An 18,480-nucleotide genomic window follows, 5' to 3' on the forward strand; every position below is an offset into this window, starting at 1 on the left:
GTTTATAGTCCAAAAATAATGAACCCATACCAACAATGACTGTACGATTTTGATTATGACTGTATCTATTTTTTCACACTGAGTACAACTGAGGGACTCATATGCAACTATTACAGAAGGTTCAAATGCTCACTGATGCTCCAGAAGAAAAAAACGATGCATTGAGAGCTGGGGGTGAAAACTTTTGAACAGAATAAAGATGTGCACATTTTTCTTATTTTGCCTTTTTTTCAGTTAGTACTGCCCTTCAGAAGCTACAGTATATACTTTCATGTTTCCGAGAAGACAAAATTAGCTAAATTTACCCTGATCATCAAATTCCAAAAGTTTTCACCCCCGGCTCTTATTGCATTGTGTTTCCTTCTGGAGCATCAGTGAGCATTTGTTCTCTTGTCAAAATGACTCATAAACAACTATCATTAAACACACACACACACAATGTAAACTTTTGAACGGGGTCATTTTCATAAATTCAACTATTATTTTCTCTTATGGACTATATGTAAACGTTTTTACATGAAATAGGTCAGCACTAAATAAAAAATAACATGCATTTTGTATGATCCCTCTTATTTTGGTAAAATAATTACCATTTTGCAAATTTTGCAAAGTATATGTAACCTTTTGACTTCAACTGTATGTTTGAACATTCGTAGGCCCAGAGAAAATCTGGGGTAATTTTCAGTGTTATTTGAGTATTACTATTTCAGAATGAATTAGCTTTTACATTTTCAGTTTTCATTTTAAATTTAGTTTATGTTTTTGTAATTTTCTTACGTGCTTTTGTCCTTTTCATTAGGTATTTTTAACATTTCTACTTTAATTTCTATTTCAGTTTTAGTTTTAGTAATTCTTGGTTTTCAGCTTACTTTTAGTTAGTTGCCAAGCCGACAATTGTCATCTAGTCTAATTAAAAAGGATTTTTAATATTTTGTTAACAGTAATAAGACTGGCTATAATATTTCATAAACAAACAATGACCGGCATCCCAGACCGGCATTTCCTGTGGAAATCTGCTGATCTTCTGTGGGTGTAAATTCCATGTGGGCCTGATTATATCTAACTAATGCCTTCCACAATATGAAAATGAACAAAAATATAAACAAATGTCACTTAACGGAAGCTTGAATGAAATAAAATTTGATATAATTATAATACTGCTACCATATACAATAAAAGTAAGAAAGTCTGAGACTTAATCATTTAATAAACTCTGACGCCATCCAATAAATACGTTTGTGAAGCAAAATCCAGGGAAAACCCAGTCCTTTTCTACAAATTGTCCTTCTTAGAAGGGATGCTCTGATTATTAACTGCTTAGTCATTTTATTACTCATTCTTTCGTTGTCTATCCTTATGTTGGCCCTCATTAGCTATTTTTGTTGTTGTTATTATTGTTCAAACTCTATTAAAAAGCCCACTGTCGTGTTATGACATACCTGAGGTTCACTATGATGACAAAGCTGCCTGTGATGCTGACTACAGTCAGTAAAACCAGAATAATGATGAAACTGCTCCTCTGAAGGCTGTGAGGTGTGGAATCATAACCCGAGGGCAGAGACGGCAACGTCACAATCAGTCTAGGAGTTGTAGACGGCAGTGGTTTGACTGAGGGAAAGACAAACAGATGAGAGAGGAACAAATGTATACTAGCCCACAATGAGTTGCTATATTCATTATTCAATAAACATCGCCTACCTTTCAGTTTGAAATACATGCGAGACAGCGCAGTACCCCTTTGATCCTGTAGGAGGCAGCGGTACGTGCCTTCCTCGTTGACTTTCAGCTGATTGAGGACAATTTTAGACTCCTCTGTCACAACCAGCGCCTCATATTCTCCTTCATGTGGCAGCTTGCAATGAATAATAAACAGTCTGCGTTTTAGTACATTTTAGTAAATTAAATAGGTATAATCTGGTCTGTGGATCAAGCAAAAAGCTAATGAATTAAAGTAAGCTAGCTACTAGATTACAAACTATATTGAAGCTACTGAAGGTCTTTACCATTATTATAAAGTTATATATATATTTACAATTTATATAATATAACTGGTCATTGTTGTAGATTGTTACTGGGAAAAAGTTAGCATTGTTATTTCGGCTAGCTACTTTTCAACGTTCCCTATAATCCATTGAACTGTATTCAAAGTGAACATGTCCCTGGTGAAAAAACCTCAGCTAAAACCAGCCTAGGCCTTGGTCTAGGCCTTGGTTGTAGCTGGTCATAGCTGGTCAGCAGGCTGGTTTTAGAGGGGTTTTGGCCACTTTCCCAGCTAAAACCAGCTACTTCCAACTTAAATCAGCTAAGACCAGCCAGCCAGCCTAGGCTGGTTTTAGCTGTTTTTTTTTTGTTTTTTTTCAGCAGGGCTACTTAAAATACTAAATGAATTTATTTCAAAAACTTTACTTGCATAGAATATTACTAAAATAAAAGACCACTTAAGTGCATTTGACTGTTTCTTTTTGACGACATTCTACTTGAAACCCTGCTGGAAAAAAAACATACTGGTTGGCTGGCCAACCAGTAAGACCAGCTAAGACCAGCCTGGCCAGGCTGGGAAAGTGGCCAAAACCACTCTAAAACCAGCCTACTGACCAGCCTAGGCTGGTTTTAGCTGGGGTTTTTTTTTTTGTTTCAGCGGGAAAGTACATTTAAAATAATTTGTAATGCTTTATAGAAGTAGCTAAACTTATTTTGATGTGTTGACTAACATAAAACCTTAAACGTGTCAGTTGTGTTGCTGTCTATGCAGGGTCAGAAAGCTCTCAGATTTCATAAAAATATCTTAATTTGTGTTCTGAAAATAAATGGTCTAACGGGATGACACGAAGGAGAGTAATTAATGACAAATTTTTCATTTTTGGGTGAACTATCCCTTTAAATGTGGTTTTCAATATGATATCCCTGCTGAAAAAACAGCTAAAACCAGCCTAGGCTGGTTTTAGCTGTTTTTTTCAGCAGGGATTTAAAGGTTTAGGTTCAACTAATTGCATTCAATATATATTTAAACTATAATACATTTTCATTCAGTTGTAAATTGCAATTGCATTACAAAAAAGCCATTACATTTAGTTCAAACTTTAAAAATATGCTAAATAGTACTGCTTTCCCACAAGAGCTGTCTTAAAACAGTATTCCAAATGGCTTTAGGATTCTTTAAAAACACCAAATGTGTTTGTCTGTCTACATGTACATTTTTTTCTCCAGGATGCCAGGAGTAATGGTACTCGGTCTGTCCAACTACAAGAGCGTGCCAGGGCAGGAAACAGTCCAGCACCACCTCCTCTCCTTCATCTGCCTCAACATGATGCTCTGATAGGAACACAAAAAGAGAGGAAGAGAAAGAATACAAAGAAGAAAGAAGAACAAAAGAGTGAGATGTGTTAATGTAGTCAGCTAAAATCATCCTGGTGTGTGTATCCGTGGGCGTTTGTCTGTCTCACCTCCACAGTCTAGTGGCGGCGTGGCTGGTAAGCATGTAAAGAGCCCATACTGACAGGAAGTGCAGTTCATCACTCTCTGATACAACAGCCCTGTAAGCATCCGCATACACCCACACACCCGATGAGCAATAATATATAAATCATCATACGCTATATACTCAGTGTCTTTTGGCACATACACCAGCATTTCACATTTCATTTATCACATGTGTTACTTGAGTGAAAATTATGTCTGTTTCTTTTTTTTCAGTGTACTATACACTCTTAAAAATAAAGGTGATCACGATGCCATAGAAGAATCTTTTTTGTCTAAATGGTTCCATAAAGAACCTTAAACATCTGAAGAACCTTTCTGTTTTACAAAAGGTTCTTTGTGGCGAAAGAAGGTTCTTGAGATTACAAAAAAGTACAAAAGAGATGGTTCTTTAATGAACCTTTGACTGAATGTTTCTTTGTGGAACCAAAAATGGTTTTTCTATGGCATCGCTGTGAACAACCTTTTAAGCACCTTTATTTTTAAGAGTGTGCAAAATGTACTGTGTTACACAAAGATATTCAAAAAATACTATAGAGAGATCTCAAATTTGTACTTACCGCATTTATTTGGACACAGACCTTTGAAGAAGAGTCACAGAAAAAAAGATTGTGTGAGAATTAGATGTTCTAACACGTTATCATTATATAAAGACTAATCTCCAGTTGTAGTCAAAAGTTTACACACACCTTGCAGAATCTTCAAAATGTTAATTATTTTACCAAAATAAGAGGGCTGAATGCATGTTATTTTTTATTTAGCACTGACCTGAAAAATGTATTTCACATAAAAGGTGTTTACATATAGTCAACAAGAGAAAACAATAGTTGAATTTATAAAAATGACCCTGTTCAAAAGTTACCTGTTACCTGAATGATCCACAGCTGTGTGTGTTTTTTTAGTTGTTAATGAGACCCTTGTTTGTCCTGAACAGTTAAACTGCCCACTGTTATACAGAAAAATCCTTCAGGTCCCACAAATTATTTGGTTTTTCAGCATTTTTTTGTGTATTTGAATCCTTACCAACGATGACTGTATGGTTTTTAGAGATCCATCTTTTCACACTGAGGACAACTGAGGGACTCATATGCAACTATTACAGAAGGTTCAAACGCTCACTGATGCTTCAGAAGGAAAAACGATGCATTAAGAGCCAGGGGTGAAAACTTTTGAACAATGAAGATGTGTAGCCTACATTTTTCTTATTTTGCCTAAATATAATTTTTTTTTTTTTACATTTAGTACTCCCCTTCAGAAGCTACAGAAGATTCTTAAATGTTTCCCAGAAGACAAAATAAGTAACATTTACCCTGATCTTCAAATTCAAAAAGTTTTCACCCCCAGTCTTAATGTACAGTATTGTGTGTCCTTCTGGAGCATCAGTAAGCGTTTGAAGTTTCTGTAATAGTTGCATATGAGTCCCTCAGTTGTCCTCAGTGTAAAAAGATGGATCTCAAAATCATACAGTCATTGTGGAAAGGTTTCAAATACACAAAAATGTGAAAAACCAAAGATTTGTGGGACCTGAATGATTTTTCTGAAAAACAGCGGACAGTTTAACTGTTCAGGAAAAACAAGGGACTCATGAACAACTATCACTAAAAAAGCTGTTGATCATTCAGGTAACAACACAGTAAGAACTGGATAATTTTATAAATTCAACTATTATTTTCTCTGGTGGACTATATGTAAACATCTTTTATGTGAAATATCTTATTCAGGTCAGTACTAAATAAACAATAACATGAATTTTGTACGATCCCTCTTATTTTGGCAAAATCCTTTACATTTTACAGATTCTGTATACCCACACATCCTACCTTGGGCAACAAAAATCTCCAAATGTTTCTGAAGGATTCTCTTTCCTTTCTCCACTATAATAATCATATCCCACTGGATAGACTCTGAACAGGAAGAACACAGCATTAGTTGTAATTGGTTTCAGATATGAAATATTGAAAATTTTCAGATGTTTTTGCTATGACACGAAAAGACTAAACCTTTTCTGCTTTAGAAAAAATCAAAAAGGATATAATCTGCATTCACAAACACTCACCTGTCCTGTCTTCTTTCCAGTGCCTCTTGAATTCACTCTGATATTCTGTCCGTGCACGATAGAGCGTTGTAGGATCTAAAGCAAACATAATTAGCACTCAATATCATCATTTATAAATAGAATTTGAAGACATGACAAAAATGTAGCCAATCTTGCATGTGTTAGCTTGGACACGTTTTAGAATAAATACAAAATAACATAAATATGTGAATTGTTTAGTCAAAACTATTTTATATTTGAGCTTCTTCGAGTTTGCCATCATATCAACCAACTTATAAGCATTCCGTTTTAGTTATTATAGTGCAAAAAAAGTCAAACCAAATGAGAAAATGAAAAATAGTCATATCCAGTCAAACTAAATGAGAAAATTAGTATGAAAATATGAATGTGTATGAACATAACAGTAAAGATAACTAAACAACAAAAATCAAGAAAATTAAATTCAGCATAGCCGGTGTTATTTGTAGATAATAGTTCACAACAAAATAATCTAAACAGCTAATATCTATCATTTTAAAATATTTTTCAGGTATGAATAGCAGTATTTCCTGATTAAATAACAGGAGTACCTATGACACCACGAAACAGCCTGCTGGTGTCCCGATAGTTGACGTAAGCTTGCTCAATGATTTGTTTCAGTTCGATCTGATCACGGACAGTGATGCCTTTAACTGAAGACAGGAAGTCTTCATGCACATAACGAACCACTTGGTCACACTGCAGACAGCAGCTTACACTGGGACATGAACCCAGAATCAAAAGCCAGCCAAAAAGAAATGCAAAAGCCATTTCAGAGAAACAGTGAGCTGTGGTTTTCAAAATATAAAAAGTCAATCTTTGTAATGCCAATTCTTTAGTAATGTCACTTCAGAGCCAAAGAACCCTATGATGTCATGCATGCATAAACATTCTAAATTCCATAGCAACACATGCTTTAAACGTATATGAAGAGGACAGTCACAAAGGGTACATTTACTCATTTGAGTTTTGTTTTTTTGTGTTTTTTCCCCATCAGAACAATTTTGGAGAAATTTAGCATTACATTACTTGTTCATCAATGGATCTTCTCATAAAAGTCAAACTGCTGATAAAAACATCACAATAATCTATAAGAAATCCACACTCCATGGACTCCAGTCCATCAATTAACGCAAATTCAAGACATTTCATAGGAGGAAGTGTTGTAAATGTGAATTATAGACTGGTATTTTGGCCAGAAGTGACAGTTTAACCCTTAAGCATCCTTCATATAGCTGCCCTTAATTTATCCTTCATGGACAAATTTGGGCACAAAGGTCTAAGGTGTGATCCCAACTTTTGAAAAAACAAAAACAAAAAAACATTCAATTTATGAAAAAAAAATATTTTGTGCATTTTTTATTCATTTACCTCTAAACGTACAAAATCTTTATGTAAAATATGCTTATTTTTATGTTATATTTAATATTTCTCATAATTCAGTAATCAAATTTAAGTAATTTTAGTAAAAGTAAAATGGAACCGAATGGTGCTAAACAGGTAAGAATTTTGGACAAATTATAAAAAAGCTCTGAATTGTATTATGTCCCATTCATTTCCTTTGGGAGCCCACTGAATTTTTGTTTTCATTATCCTCTAAAAGTACTACATTTTTTATGTGAAATAAGCTTATTTTGATGTTATATTTAATATTTCTTATACTTCAGTTCAGACAGCCAAAAAAAAAAAAAAATGACGTTTTGGTGACACATGGCGGTATAAAAATATCAAAATATTTAAAATATCAATAGCCACTACATGGCTATAGTACTCAATGGCTACATATACTGTAGGCTGAAATCTATAAACCACTGTTTCTAACAAAAACACATCAAATTTCAATAACTCAATAAAAGTAAAATGTAACCAAATGGTGCTAAACAGGTAAGAATAAACAATAAACCTAACAAGTAGCATTTTCTGTGGTATTGACTCACCCCTTTATTTAAATGTATATATGATCTATATGATATATATAGATGATATATATAGATGATATGATATATATGATGTGTTGGATTTATTGATTTTTTATTGGACAAATTATTTAAAAAAGCTCTGATTTGTAGTATTTCCCGTTCATTTTTCTTATGGGAGCCCATTTATGTCCACAAAGGTCAATTTTTTTTTATTATCCTCTAAAAGTACCATATAAGTGAAATATGCTTATTTTGATGTTATATATAATATTTCTTATACTTCAGTAACAAAAATCATTCCAGTAAGTACAGACAGCCCAAAAAATAAAGTTTTGGTGATTTTGGTGACACATGACAATACATAAAAATATAAAAAATATCAATAGCGCCGTATGGCTATAGTACTCAATGGCTGCATACACTGTGGGCCGGAATCTATAAACCACTGTTTCTAACAAAAACACATCAAATTTCAATAACTCTATGAAAGTAAAAAAAGAACCAAATGGTGCTAAACAGGTAAGAATAAACAATAAACCTAACAAGTAGCATTTTCTGTTGTTATAGACTCACTATGTATATATGATCTGCATTGTGTTGGATTTATTGATTTTTATTGGAAAAATTATTAAAATAAAGCTCTGATTTGTAGTATTTCCCATTCATTTCCTAAGGGAGCCCATTTTTGTCCACAAAGGTCAAATGTTTTTATTCATTATCCTCAAAAAAGTACCATATTTTCATGTAAAATTTTGATGTTATATTTAATACTTCAGTAAATCATTCCAGTAAGTTCAGACAGCCAAAAAAAAAAAAAAAACCCTAAAGTTTTGGTAACTTTGGTAAGACATGATGGTATAAAAATATAAAAAATATCAATATCCACCATATGGCTATAGTACTCAATGGCTGCATACGCTGTAGGCCAAAATCTATAAACCACTGTTTCTAACAAAAACACATTCAATTTCAATAACTCAAAAAAGTCAAATGGACCTAAATGTTGCTAAACAGGTAAGAATAAACAATAAACCTAACAGGTAGCATTTTCTGTTGTATAGACTCGCCCCTTTATTTATGTGTGTATATGAGAATTGTGTTGGATTTATAGATTTTTATTAAACAAACTCTGAATTGTAGTATTTCCCATTCATTTCCTATGGGAGCCCGTTTTTGTCCACAAAGGTCAACTGACAGATTGGAGTGGTGTGGATTATTGTGTTGTTTTATCAGCTGTTTGGACTCTCACTCTGACAGCACCCATTCACTGAAGAGGATCCACTGGTGAGCAAGTGATGTAATGCTAACGTTCTCCAAATCTGTTCTAATGGAGAAACTAACTCATTTGCATTTTGAATGGTCTGAGAATTAGTACATTTTCATTTATGGATAAACTATACCTTTAAACGAATGTTTCGTGACAAAAACACTGTTTACAAAAACACTGTAATGGATACAGACCAGAGGTAGGGTTGAGGCAGGTTACTTCCTCTAGATCAGAGTCTTGCTGTCAAAGTACATCATCACAGTAAAGTTGGCCCACTTAGCGGTTAACCATAACAGCGGCAGTCTGCCCCAGCTCGGCACAGGTCTGATGTAGGTGACAACTGCAAGATCCTTTTGCTTCGTTTATGACGTGTAGTGATTAGGTAGGTGTGAAGACAATGAACGCATGAACATGAGGACATCGGAAAGTTCTGAAGTTTCCAAGTACTCAAACCATCAAATTAAATTATACTATTATGTACTCAAAACAAAGCACACGCTATAGTCACGCATGCGGTTTCACAAAGAGAAGCTAATATGAGCAAACCTTGAAATAAGCTTGAAGTTACAGGATTTTGAAAAACAAAGAATGTAAAAGAAAACAATATATATGATTAAGAAATGTTTAAGATAAAAATAAGATCAAATAAGTTAATTTGTGACTTTTTGTACACAGCCAAATGTGACCCTGGTATATTTGTGTATGGGTCAAAATTATTGATTTTTCTTTTATGTCAAAAATCATCAGAGTATCAAGTAAAGATCATGTTCCATGAAGATATTTTGTACATTTCCTACTGTAAAAATATCAAAACTTAATTTTTGATAAGTAATATGCATTGCTAAGAACTTCATTTGGACAACTTTAAAGACAATTTTCTCTTTTTTTATTTAGATTCTTTTTGCATCTTCAGATTCAATATTTTTAAACAATTGTATCTCAGCCAAAAATTGCCATATCCTAACGAACCATGCATCAATGCCAAGCTTATTTATCAGCTTTCAGATGATGTGTAAATCTAAATTTGATATAAAATTGACCCTTATGACTGGTGTTGTGGTCCTGGGTCACGGATGTTCTTCATTCACTAAAGCTCCGGATGCTCTTTAGATCATCTCAAATTATGCTGAAGAACATGATCATCAGGTTTTAAAAAACCTTACTGTATACACTGACCCACAAACCTGCATAAGTACAGTGCCCTCCACAAATATTGGCACCCTTGGTAAATATGAGCAAAGGAAGCTGTGAAAATAAATCTGCATCGTTTATCCTTTTAATCTTTCATTTAAAAGATTCACAAAATTCTAACCTTTCATTGAGGTAAAACAATGGAAAGTGGGGGAAAAATCTCATTATGAAATAAATGTTTTTCTCTAGTTCATGTTGGCCACAATTATTGGCACCCCTAGAAATTCTTGCAAGTAAAATATCTCTGAAATATATTCCCATTCATAGTAACTTTTTTTTTTTTTTTTTTTTTAGCACACCAGGGTGACTAGGAGCATAAATCTGAAGGATCTGGAGTTATTCTGTATGAAATAATGATCTCTGATCTCTTGCCAGGTGTTTTCCAAACTCATCAGGCATTATAGGAGAGACTCGGAGCTGTTATCTTGGGAAAAGGCCTTTGCAACAATTGGGTGCCAGTAATTGTGGTCAATGTGAACTAGAGAAAAACATTTATTTCATAATGAGATTTTTCCCCACTTTCCATCATTTTACTTCAATGAAAGGTTAGAATTTTGTGAATCTTTTTCTGATTTATTATCTGCCTTTGCCCATATTTTCCAAGGGTGCCAATATTTGTGGAGGGCACTGTATATGCACACACAGCATAATAGAAAAAGATCAAGTCAAAATCAGTCAAAATCTACGTAATATTGCCACCCACTGGTACAAAAAGCAGAAATGCTAAACCTTACAAAATTAATAATCAAGAAGTTATTCATTTTAGCTAAGTGAATGAAAAGGTAGTTGGACAGCAAAAAGATAACATTTCTAAAAGGATAAAAGATTACAAGCACGAAAAAGATGTTACCTGATAGTTTATCACTTGCCCGAATATCCTGGTTAAAGTTCAACATATATTGCCCCTCTATACAAAAATATACATCCATATATGGGTAAAATATTGTGGTGCACATACTGTACAATGCAAATCTTCCTCCATTCACTCGACACTGTAAAATAAATCATTTGCGTGGAACTTTGCTTTTTAACGGTTCATTTCATTATCACTATTGCTTACAGTAACTGTTTTGACAAATTTTCTGAAGTTAAAGTATAGGAACAAAGAAAATCAACAAAAATATAGTAAGAAACCATCAAACATGCTGAATGAGGGCACTTTCTTTTTTATTAAGCTTTTTTGAATACACACTGCCGTTCATAAGTTTCGGAACAGTAAGATTTTTAAATGTTTTTTTTTTTTTTAAGAAGCCTTATCTGCTCATCAAGGCTATGTTTCTTTGATTAAAATACAGAAAAAAAACAGTAATATTGTAAATTATTATTACAATTTAAAACAGTGGTTTTCTATTTTAACATACTTTAAAATAGAATATATTCCTGTGATGCAAAGCTGAATTTTTAGCATCATTACTCCACTCTTCAGTGTTCAATTGTCTCTCAGAAATCATTCTAATATGCTGATTTATTAACAATGTTGGAAACAGTTGTGCTGCTTAATTTTTTTTTTTTTTTGGACCTGTGATACTTTTTTCCAAGATTCTTTGATGAATGAAACACTAAAAAGAAAGTTCTATTAATATAGAAATAGATTTAGAATAGATTTAAAATATATATATTTTTTGTAACAATATACACTACGTTTTAAAGTTTGGGGTCAGTATTTCTTTTCTTTCGTTCTTTGAAAGAAATGAATACTTCTATTCAGCAAGGATGTGTTAAATTGATAAAAAGTGATAGTAAAGGTTTATATTGTTAGAAAATATGTCTATTTTAAATAAATGCTCTTCTTTTTTTAACTTTTTATTCATCAAAGAATAAAAAAGTATCACAAATATTAAGCATGATATTAAGCAGCACAACTTTCCAACACTGATAATAATTCAGTACAAATAAATTATATTTGAAAGTATATTAAAATAAAAAAATTTAGTTTTATTTTGCAATAATATTTCATAATATTACTGCTTTAGCTGTATTTTTGATCAAATAAATAAAAGTATGATGAGCATAAGAAACGTCTTTAAAAAACATTGAAAATTCCGCTGATCCGAAAATTTTTGAAAGGCAGTGTAAATAAGCTAAATAAGTCAGCTTATCTAAAATAATAATAGTAAAAAAAAAGATTATATCAGTTGAAGAGATGCATTATGTAAGTTTTTGAAAGTTTGAAGTTGTTAGAAGAGAACAAAACCAAAACAGCTGATTTTTATAGTATTTTTTCACAACTATTTTACTATTTTGGTGAAGTGGTGGGTAATTCAGACCTTCAAGCTTACTGCTAATTGTATGATTCACATTGTACAAATTCATGTGAAAGCACCACTTTGTAAAACAAATATGTTTTCCCAGACTTCTGGTTGGTTTTACAACTTTTACAGTGAATACACAATATAACTCTGTGACTCAAAAATAAACCGTGAGACACTAAAATACAATAAAACATAATAATTCTTACACACCCTCCCAGAAACCACCACAATCATTCTGACACCACACCTAAAATAATAAAATTATTGTGCCCAATCTTCAGTGTCCAGACAGGTGTCTAAACTCCAGAACTCTGCTCTCTGATGGCATAATGAATCACGCTTTTGAAGAGCCAAACAAGTGTTAAAGAGACACTCACCCTAAAAACAGAAAGCAGCACAAATGGAAAACCCCTTTGAATGGTTAGATGACTGGACTGAAATATGATTCTAATTTACTTTTATTTTCTCAAACCCCCTTTTACTAGGAAAATCCCTTTCGTTACTCAGCATTTTAAAGAATTATACCTTTTAAATAAAATGTTGCAGTTAGTGGAAAGTTAGTCAGGTGAGGTACCTGATGTATGCGTTTATTCAGAAGTAAACATTCAAGTTTAATGAATATATGCATTTACACACCAAGCCATGCTAAAAAAGCACAGCCCTGTTCATCAGAGACTCTCAGAATAATCACGGATCAGCTTATGTTTTCTGTTCCTATGGCTACAGGCACTCTGGCCTGAGTACCTGTTTTATCAGTCATATAGCTGATAACACTAATCTTTAATCAAAATTAATTTGATTCTCAAGGACAGGGCAGGTAATCATTCACAACTATATAGGATTACATGTATTACAGTCATCAAGATACAAGATACTGTACGATACACTGCAAGTTTTTCATAAGAAATATGGATAAAGAAAAAAGGATAAATGTTCTATTCTGTCAAAACAGGTGGAAAAAATTGGTATTTCAAATCATTAAAATATAAAGAAATTAAAATACACAGATATGATCTTTTTTTTCTAATAGAAGACTTAAAAGTGATAAACATTTCTTGTTTCTAATGCAGAAATTCATCTCTCCTTTAAAAACAAAACAAGCATTTCTATTTCATTCCGTCATTTTTTATATATTTTGCAGATTTAATCTAGGGCTGCCACTAACGACTATATTTTTATGTCTATTAATCTATCGAATAATTTATCAATTAATCTAAACGACTAATTTCCCACACAAAAAAAAATCAACAGTTTTACTTAAGAACATTTTGTTTTAATAAAATCAATTATTACAGGTGTTTTTGATTATTACATTTTAATGGAACCATTAACCATTAGTTTTTAGGTAGGCCTACAGAAACTGAATAAAATTATCAAATGTAAAAAAGCATTGAAGTATAAATTGAAGTTTATCAAAGTTACAAAAGCTACTCAGTCAAAAGCAATGAGTGATTTCCTTGTTTCTGCTGTTTGGTAAATGTTAAGAAATTGCTGTCAATTTAAGAGAATGCACTGATCCAATGCACGGATACTTAACGTTTAGCCGGCTATGTCTGCTAGGATACTTGCCAAGACCGGAGTTTCGACAAAATTTCTGCGTGAATTTGTCCATTCAAACACAATAAAAGAGTTTAATAATTATTCAGCCCGCTCGTTTTCGATTCAAAATGGCGGCGGGCTGAATAAGGTGTATTTGCGCGCACTCTGAGGCGAGTTTGCGTCTTGTCCCTGGTGAAAAAACCAGCCTAGGCTGGTTGGCTGGTTTTAGCTGGTCAACCAGCCTGGTTTTAGCTGGTCATAGCTGGTCGCCAGGCTGGTTTTAGAGGGGTTTTGGCCATTTTTCCAGCCTGGCCAGGCTGGTCAGGCTGGTCTTAGCTGGTCAGGCTGGAAAACCACCAGCTAAAACCAGCCTGACCAGCCTGGGAGACCAGCTAAAACCAGCTAAGACCAGCCAACCAGCCTAGGCTGGTTTTAGCTGTTTTTTTTTTTTTTTTTCAGCAGGGATGGCTCTTAAATGTTGAAACTGGCAAAGCTTAAATGAGTGTAGTTTAAATCCAGATAGCGATGCACACGAGCGCTATCAGCACCCGGGAGACGACGGAATAAATGACTGCTCATATTCCAGCATACGGCACTCGCATTTAACAAGAATGGTTTGTCCACGTTTTTTATTTAATCGCTGTTGTTGTAATGTATTGGGAAGCCAGAATGCGCATCCATCAACAAAAACATGCATTTAGCCGAACCGTTGTTGTTTAGAACATATTACAGATGCGTTGTCAGTTTCAAGTTGAACTGAGGGCCTGGTGCGCACCGAACCGTGGGAGGAGAACGGGACGGGTCGATTTTTTACCGAGAACCGCTGCACCCCTAGTAAACTCGGAGTTATGTTTTAAACTTTTATTTTGAAATCGCCATTTCAAAACACTTCTCCTGAGTTTGCGTAGATTTACAAATGATTTACCTTACGCACATTGCGTTCCTAGATGAACGTTATAATAAACCCAAACTCACAACAACATGCAGAGATGGAGTTTGAGACGCTCTACACCAGGGCTGCCCAACCCTGTTCCTGGAGATCTACTATCCTACAAAGTTCAGCTCCAACCCTAATCAAACACACCTGAACCAGCTAATTAATCTCTTAGGTAGCTCTTAATAATTGCAGACAGCTGTGTTGGAGCAGGGCTGGAACAAAAGTCTGCAGGTAGGTAGACCTCCAGGAACAGGGTTGAGCAGGGGTGCTCTACACATATAAATGATGACAGGTCCTGTAGAACGGCGTACTGTGAACGGAGCTTCTGTGAGATGCATGCACATAAGGTACAAGCATGCACATAACTGACTCACATATATTAAAGGTTGTATCAGCGATTTCTAGCCTGAAACATAAAGTGTCAAATTCAGCTGACCTTTCATCACGATCCGCTCGCTGCCTGCCCCATAAATTGTCTGTGAAAAAAACGCGTCTCTCTGGTCAGCCTAGGGTCCGAGATATGCCAAAAAAACAATCGGCACTACCAACCTTTCCACAGATAAACAAACAGTGTTCCAACCAATCAGCGTCGGGGGTTTGGTGTTGTGGACTTTCGCTCCGCCTCCCTCACATCCCTGCACCAGTAGGAAAGTCCACAACACCAAACCCCTGACGCTGATTGGTTGGAACACTGTTTGTTTATCTGTGGAAAGGTTGGTAGTGCCGATTGTTTTTTTGGCATATCTCGGACCCTAGGCTGACCAGAGAGACGCGGTTTTTTCACAGACAATTTATGGGACAAGCAGCGAGCGGATCGTGAAGAAAGGTCAGCTGAAATTGACACTTTATGTTTTAGGCTAGAAATCGCTGATACAACCTTTAAACCTGCATCTCATATATTTATTTAACCAAAGACTATAGAATACCAAAGACATGTCACTCGTGTAGTTTTGAATGGGGAAAAATGCAACGGTCATCATGGCCGCGAAGCCCCGCCTTCTTAGTGAAAGAGCCAATCGTTGATGAGTAAAGTCAGCGCGTCACTGCAGCTGCAGTTAGGTTGCTATAGAAACAGTCGGCGCTCTAAGACGTGCGTTCAGTACTGCGCATGCGCACTGGCTCATCTAGCCAGAAAAATAAGCGTTTTTTTAACGCTATTAAAGCACAAGGAACTATATTTATGAGGCAGTTCTTGTTGGATTTCTTTGGAGATTTCAAATATGAAATTTAATCGTAAGTTTGGCGAACAGTTTTGGAGAATTTGATGTTTCCCCATTCAAAGAGATAGGAGTTGCACTTGAATGCCCGAGAGGCGTTTCAAAGATGGCCGCCGAGTGACATGACTTGTCTTAAAAGGACTTTGATTTAACTTTATCTTAGTTTGTATAATAACAATTATGCTTAATTCATGGATTCTCGTTCGTGAAATGCGCCACTTCTGGTACTCTGTCGGTTAGTCGACTTGGGCAAAATGAAATCCAGGATTTTTAAAAAATTGAATCAACGAATTGCGACAGCCCTATTTTAATCACTGAAAATTTTCTTTATTAACAGTTTAAGAATATACTCTAGATAAATAATAAGATTAATTGCTAACACTTTACAATAAGCTTAATTAGTTAACATTAGTTAACTATTTTAACATGAACTAAGAATGAACAATTCTACTGCAGTCTTTATTAATCTTAGTTCATGTTAATTTCAACATTTACTAATGCATTTTTAAAATCAGAAGTTGTTTTTGTTAACATTAGTTAATGCACTGTAAACATGAACTAACGAATGAAAGACTGTATTTTCATTAACAACATTAACCAAGATTATTAAATACTGTAATAAATGTATTACTCATTGTTCATTGGTAACTATTGTGAAGTGTTACAGAATAATTCAGCACACTGAGAGTTTACTGTCGAGTTAGAATTACGCAAACTAATGCTAATGAGAGACAGAAGTTCAGAAACATTGGCAAGGTTTTTAAATACTTAAAATATTTTTATATTAAAGAAATTCATGTGGTTGTATCTAATCAGTCTAGGAATGCAATGGAATGAAAGCCACAAGTCTGGTTCAAATCTAAAGACATGTTTTGGGGGCAAAAGCGTGCTGACATTTTTGAGATAGCTTTATCAAGCATTATTTTTTTAACTGAAATTAAGATGTCAATGCATTTCATGGATTGAATCTCTATTCTGATATCTAATAACATACATTTATGTCTATCTTGTCTAATCTTCCCTATATCAGATTGAACAATAGGCTACCTCAAACATTTCTCACTATTCATTTGTTTTAATTATGCACAAATTACACATACTTTCCTGCCACGTTCCACATTTCACTTTAAAAAACTTGCGTGCAGTACTATATAAACTAACCAAATATTGTCATATTCACCTGTTTATTTGTCACATGAACCAGCTGTTCTCTTTATACATTGTGTGCACAGAAAACTGTGGATGTTCAAACATTGCATAAAGTCTAGGTCTTAAATAAGTTATTAAGTTCCAAAAAGACAAGAATGATATCATATCTACAAAACTATTTAAGTTATTTAAAAGCAGTCAGCTGCCAAAGAGGCACAATCAAGTTTTTATTTGTATTACTGTTGCAGAGTTAAAACTACACTCTTAAAAATAAAGGTGCTTCTTCACAGCAATGCCATAGAAGAACCATTTTTGGTTCCACAAAGAACCATTCTTTCTTATGAAACAGAAAGGTTCTTCAGATGTTAAAGGTTCTTTATGGAACCATTTGGACAAAAGGGTTCTTCTATGGCATTGTGAAGCACCTTTATTTTTAAGAGTGTAGGTAAGAAGGTAAAGGTAGCTCTCATCGAAGTTATATCACTCTGTTTTTAAGCTTTGTTCCATTGTGCCAATTAGCTTACATAACAGCAATACTGTTATTAATTTTAACATGTAATAGAAAGATTGTAAAAAATAAACAGTAATATAACTATTTTATGTTCGGATTGTGTAACTATGAATGCAGTAAAGATGCCATCATACATTTCTTTTGTTGTTTTTATAATAGCATGTTATTTTTTTTGCTTTACTTTCATGCCATGCATGCAAGTCTGCAGAATGAACTGTGCAAAATGCTGAGGTGCGGTGCAGGATAATAATGGATCCATAATGTAATTACAATCTAGCCTTTTCTATAAAAATACAGTACCTTGCAAAAGTATTCACACCCCTTCATTTTTTCACATTTTGTTTTGTTGCAGCATTATGTTAAACTGCTTTAAATTACTTTTTTCCCAAATCAATCTACATCTCATACACCATAATGACAAAGCACAAAACAGTTATTAGAAATAAAAAACTGAAAAGATCCTGTTGCATAAGAATTCATACCCTTTTCTGGGACACTCGAAATTTAGCTCAGGAGCATTCATATTGCTTCTAGATGTTACTACACTTCGAGTGGAGTTAAACTGTGGCAAATTCATTTGAATGAGTATGATTTAGAAAGGCACACACCTCTCAGAAAAGGTCTAACAGCTGAAAATGCATATCAGAGCAAAAACCAAGTCCTGAGGTCAAGATAACTGCCTGTAGAGCTCAGTGACAGACGTGCGTTAAGGCAATGATCTAGGGAAGAGTTCAGAAAAAAATCTGCTGCACTGAAGGTTGACAGAAGCATGTAGCCTCCATTATCCATAATGGAAGACGATTGGAACAACTAGGACTCTAGAAAATGTCTGCCAGCCCCCATCCAAGCTGAAAGAGCTTGAGAGGTGAAAAAGTGAGGCAAAGAATGGCAGATAATTGCCAAATGCAGATGTGCAAAGCTTGTCACATCATACCCAAAAAGACTTG

At 34.3% G+C, this 18,480-nt stretch overlaps 1 protein-coding gene across 1 annotated transcript in view; it reads right to left on the reverse strand.

The window, feature by feature from the left end:
* Positions 1-6,322, reverse strand: part of LOC141287644 (izumo sperm-egg fusion protein 1) — a 7,207-nt gene extending 885 nt beyond the window's left edge. The window contains exons 1-8 of the mRNA XM_073819795.1: positions 6,103-6,322; positions 5,534-5,608; positions 5,298-5,381; positions 4,038-4,058; positions 3,444-3,533; positions 3,194-3,312; positions 1,699-1,852; positions 1,440-1,608 (exon numbers count right to left, since the gene is read on the reverse strand). Coding sequence (XP_073675896.1) covers positions 1,440-1,608; positions 1,699-1,852; positions 3,194-3,312; positions 3,444-3,533; positions 4,038-4,058; positions 5,298-5,381; positions 5,534-5,608; positions 6,103-6,322 — 932 coding nt within the window. The remainder of the gene's footprint in view (positions 1-1,439; positions 1,609-1,698; positions 1,853-3,193; positions 3,313-3,443; positions 3,534-4,037; positions 4,059-5,297; positions 5,382-5,533; positions 5,609-6,102) is intronic.
* Between the last annotated feature and the right edge of the window lie 12,158 nt (positions 6,323-18,480).

The sequence above is a fragment of the Garra rufa genome, chromosome 15 (assembly GCF_049309525.1).
Source record: "Garra rufa chromosome 15, GarRuf1.0, whole genome shotgun sequence".
Classification (NCBI taxonomy): Eukaryota; Metazoa; Chordata; class Actinopteri; order Cypriniformes; family Cyprinidae; genus Garra; species Garra rufa.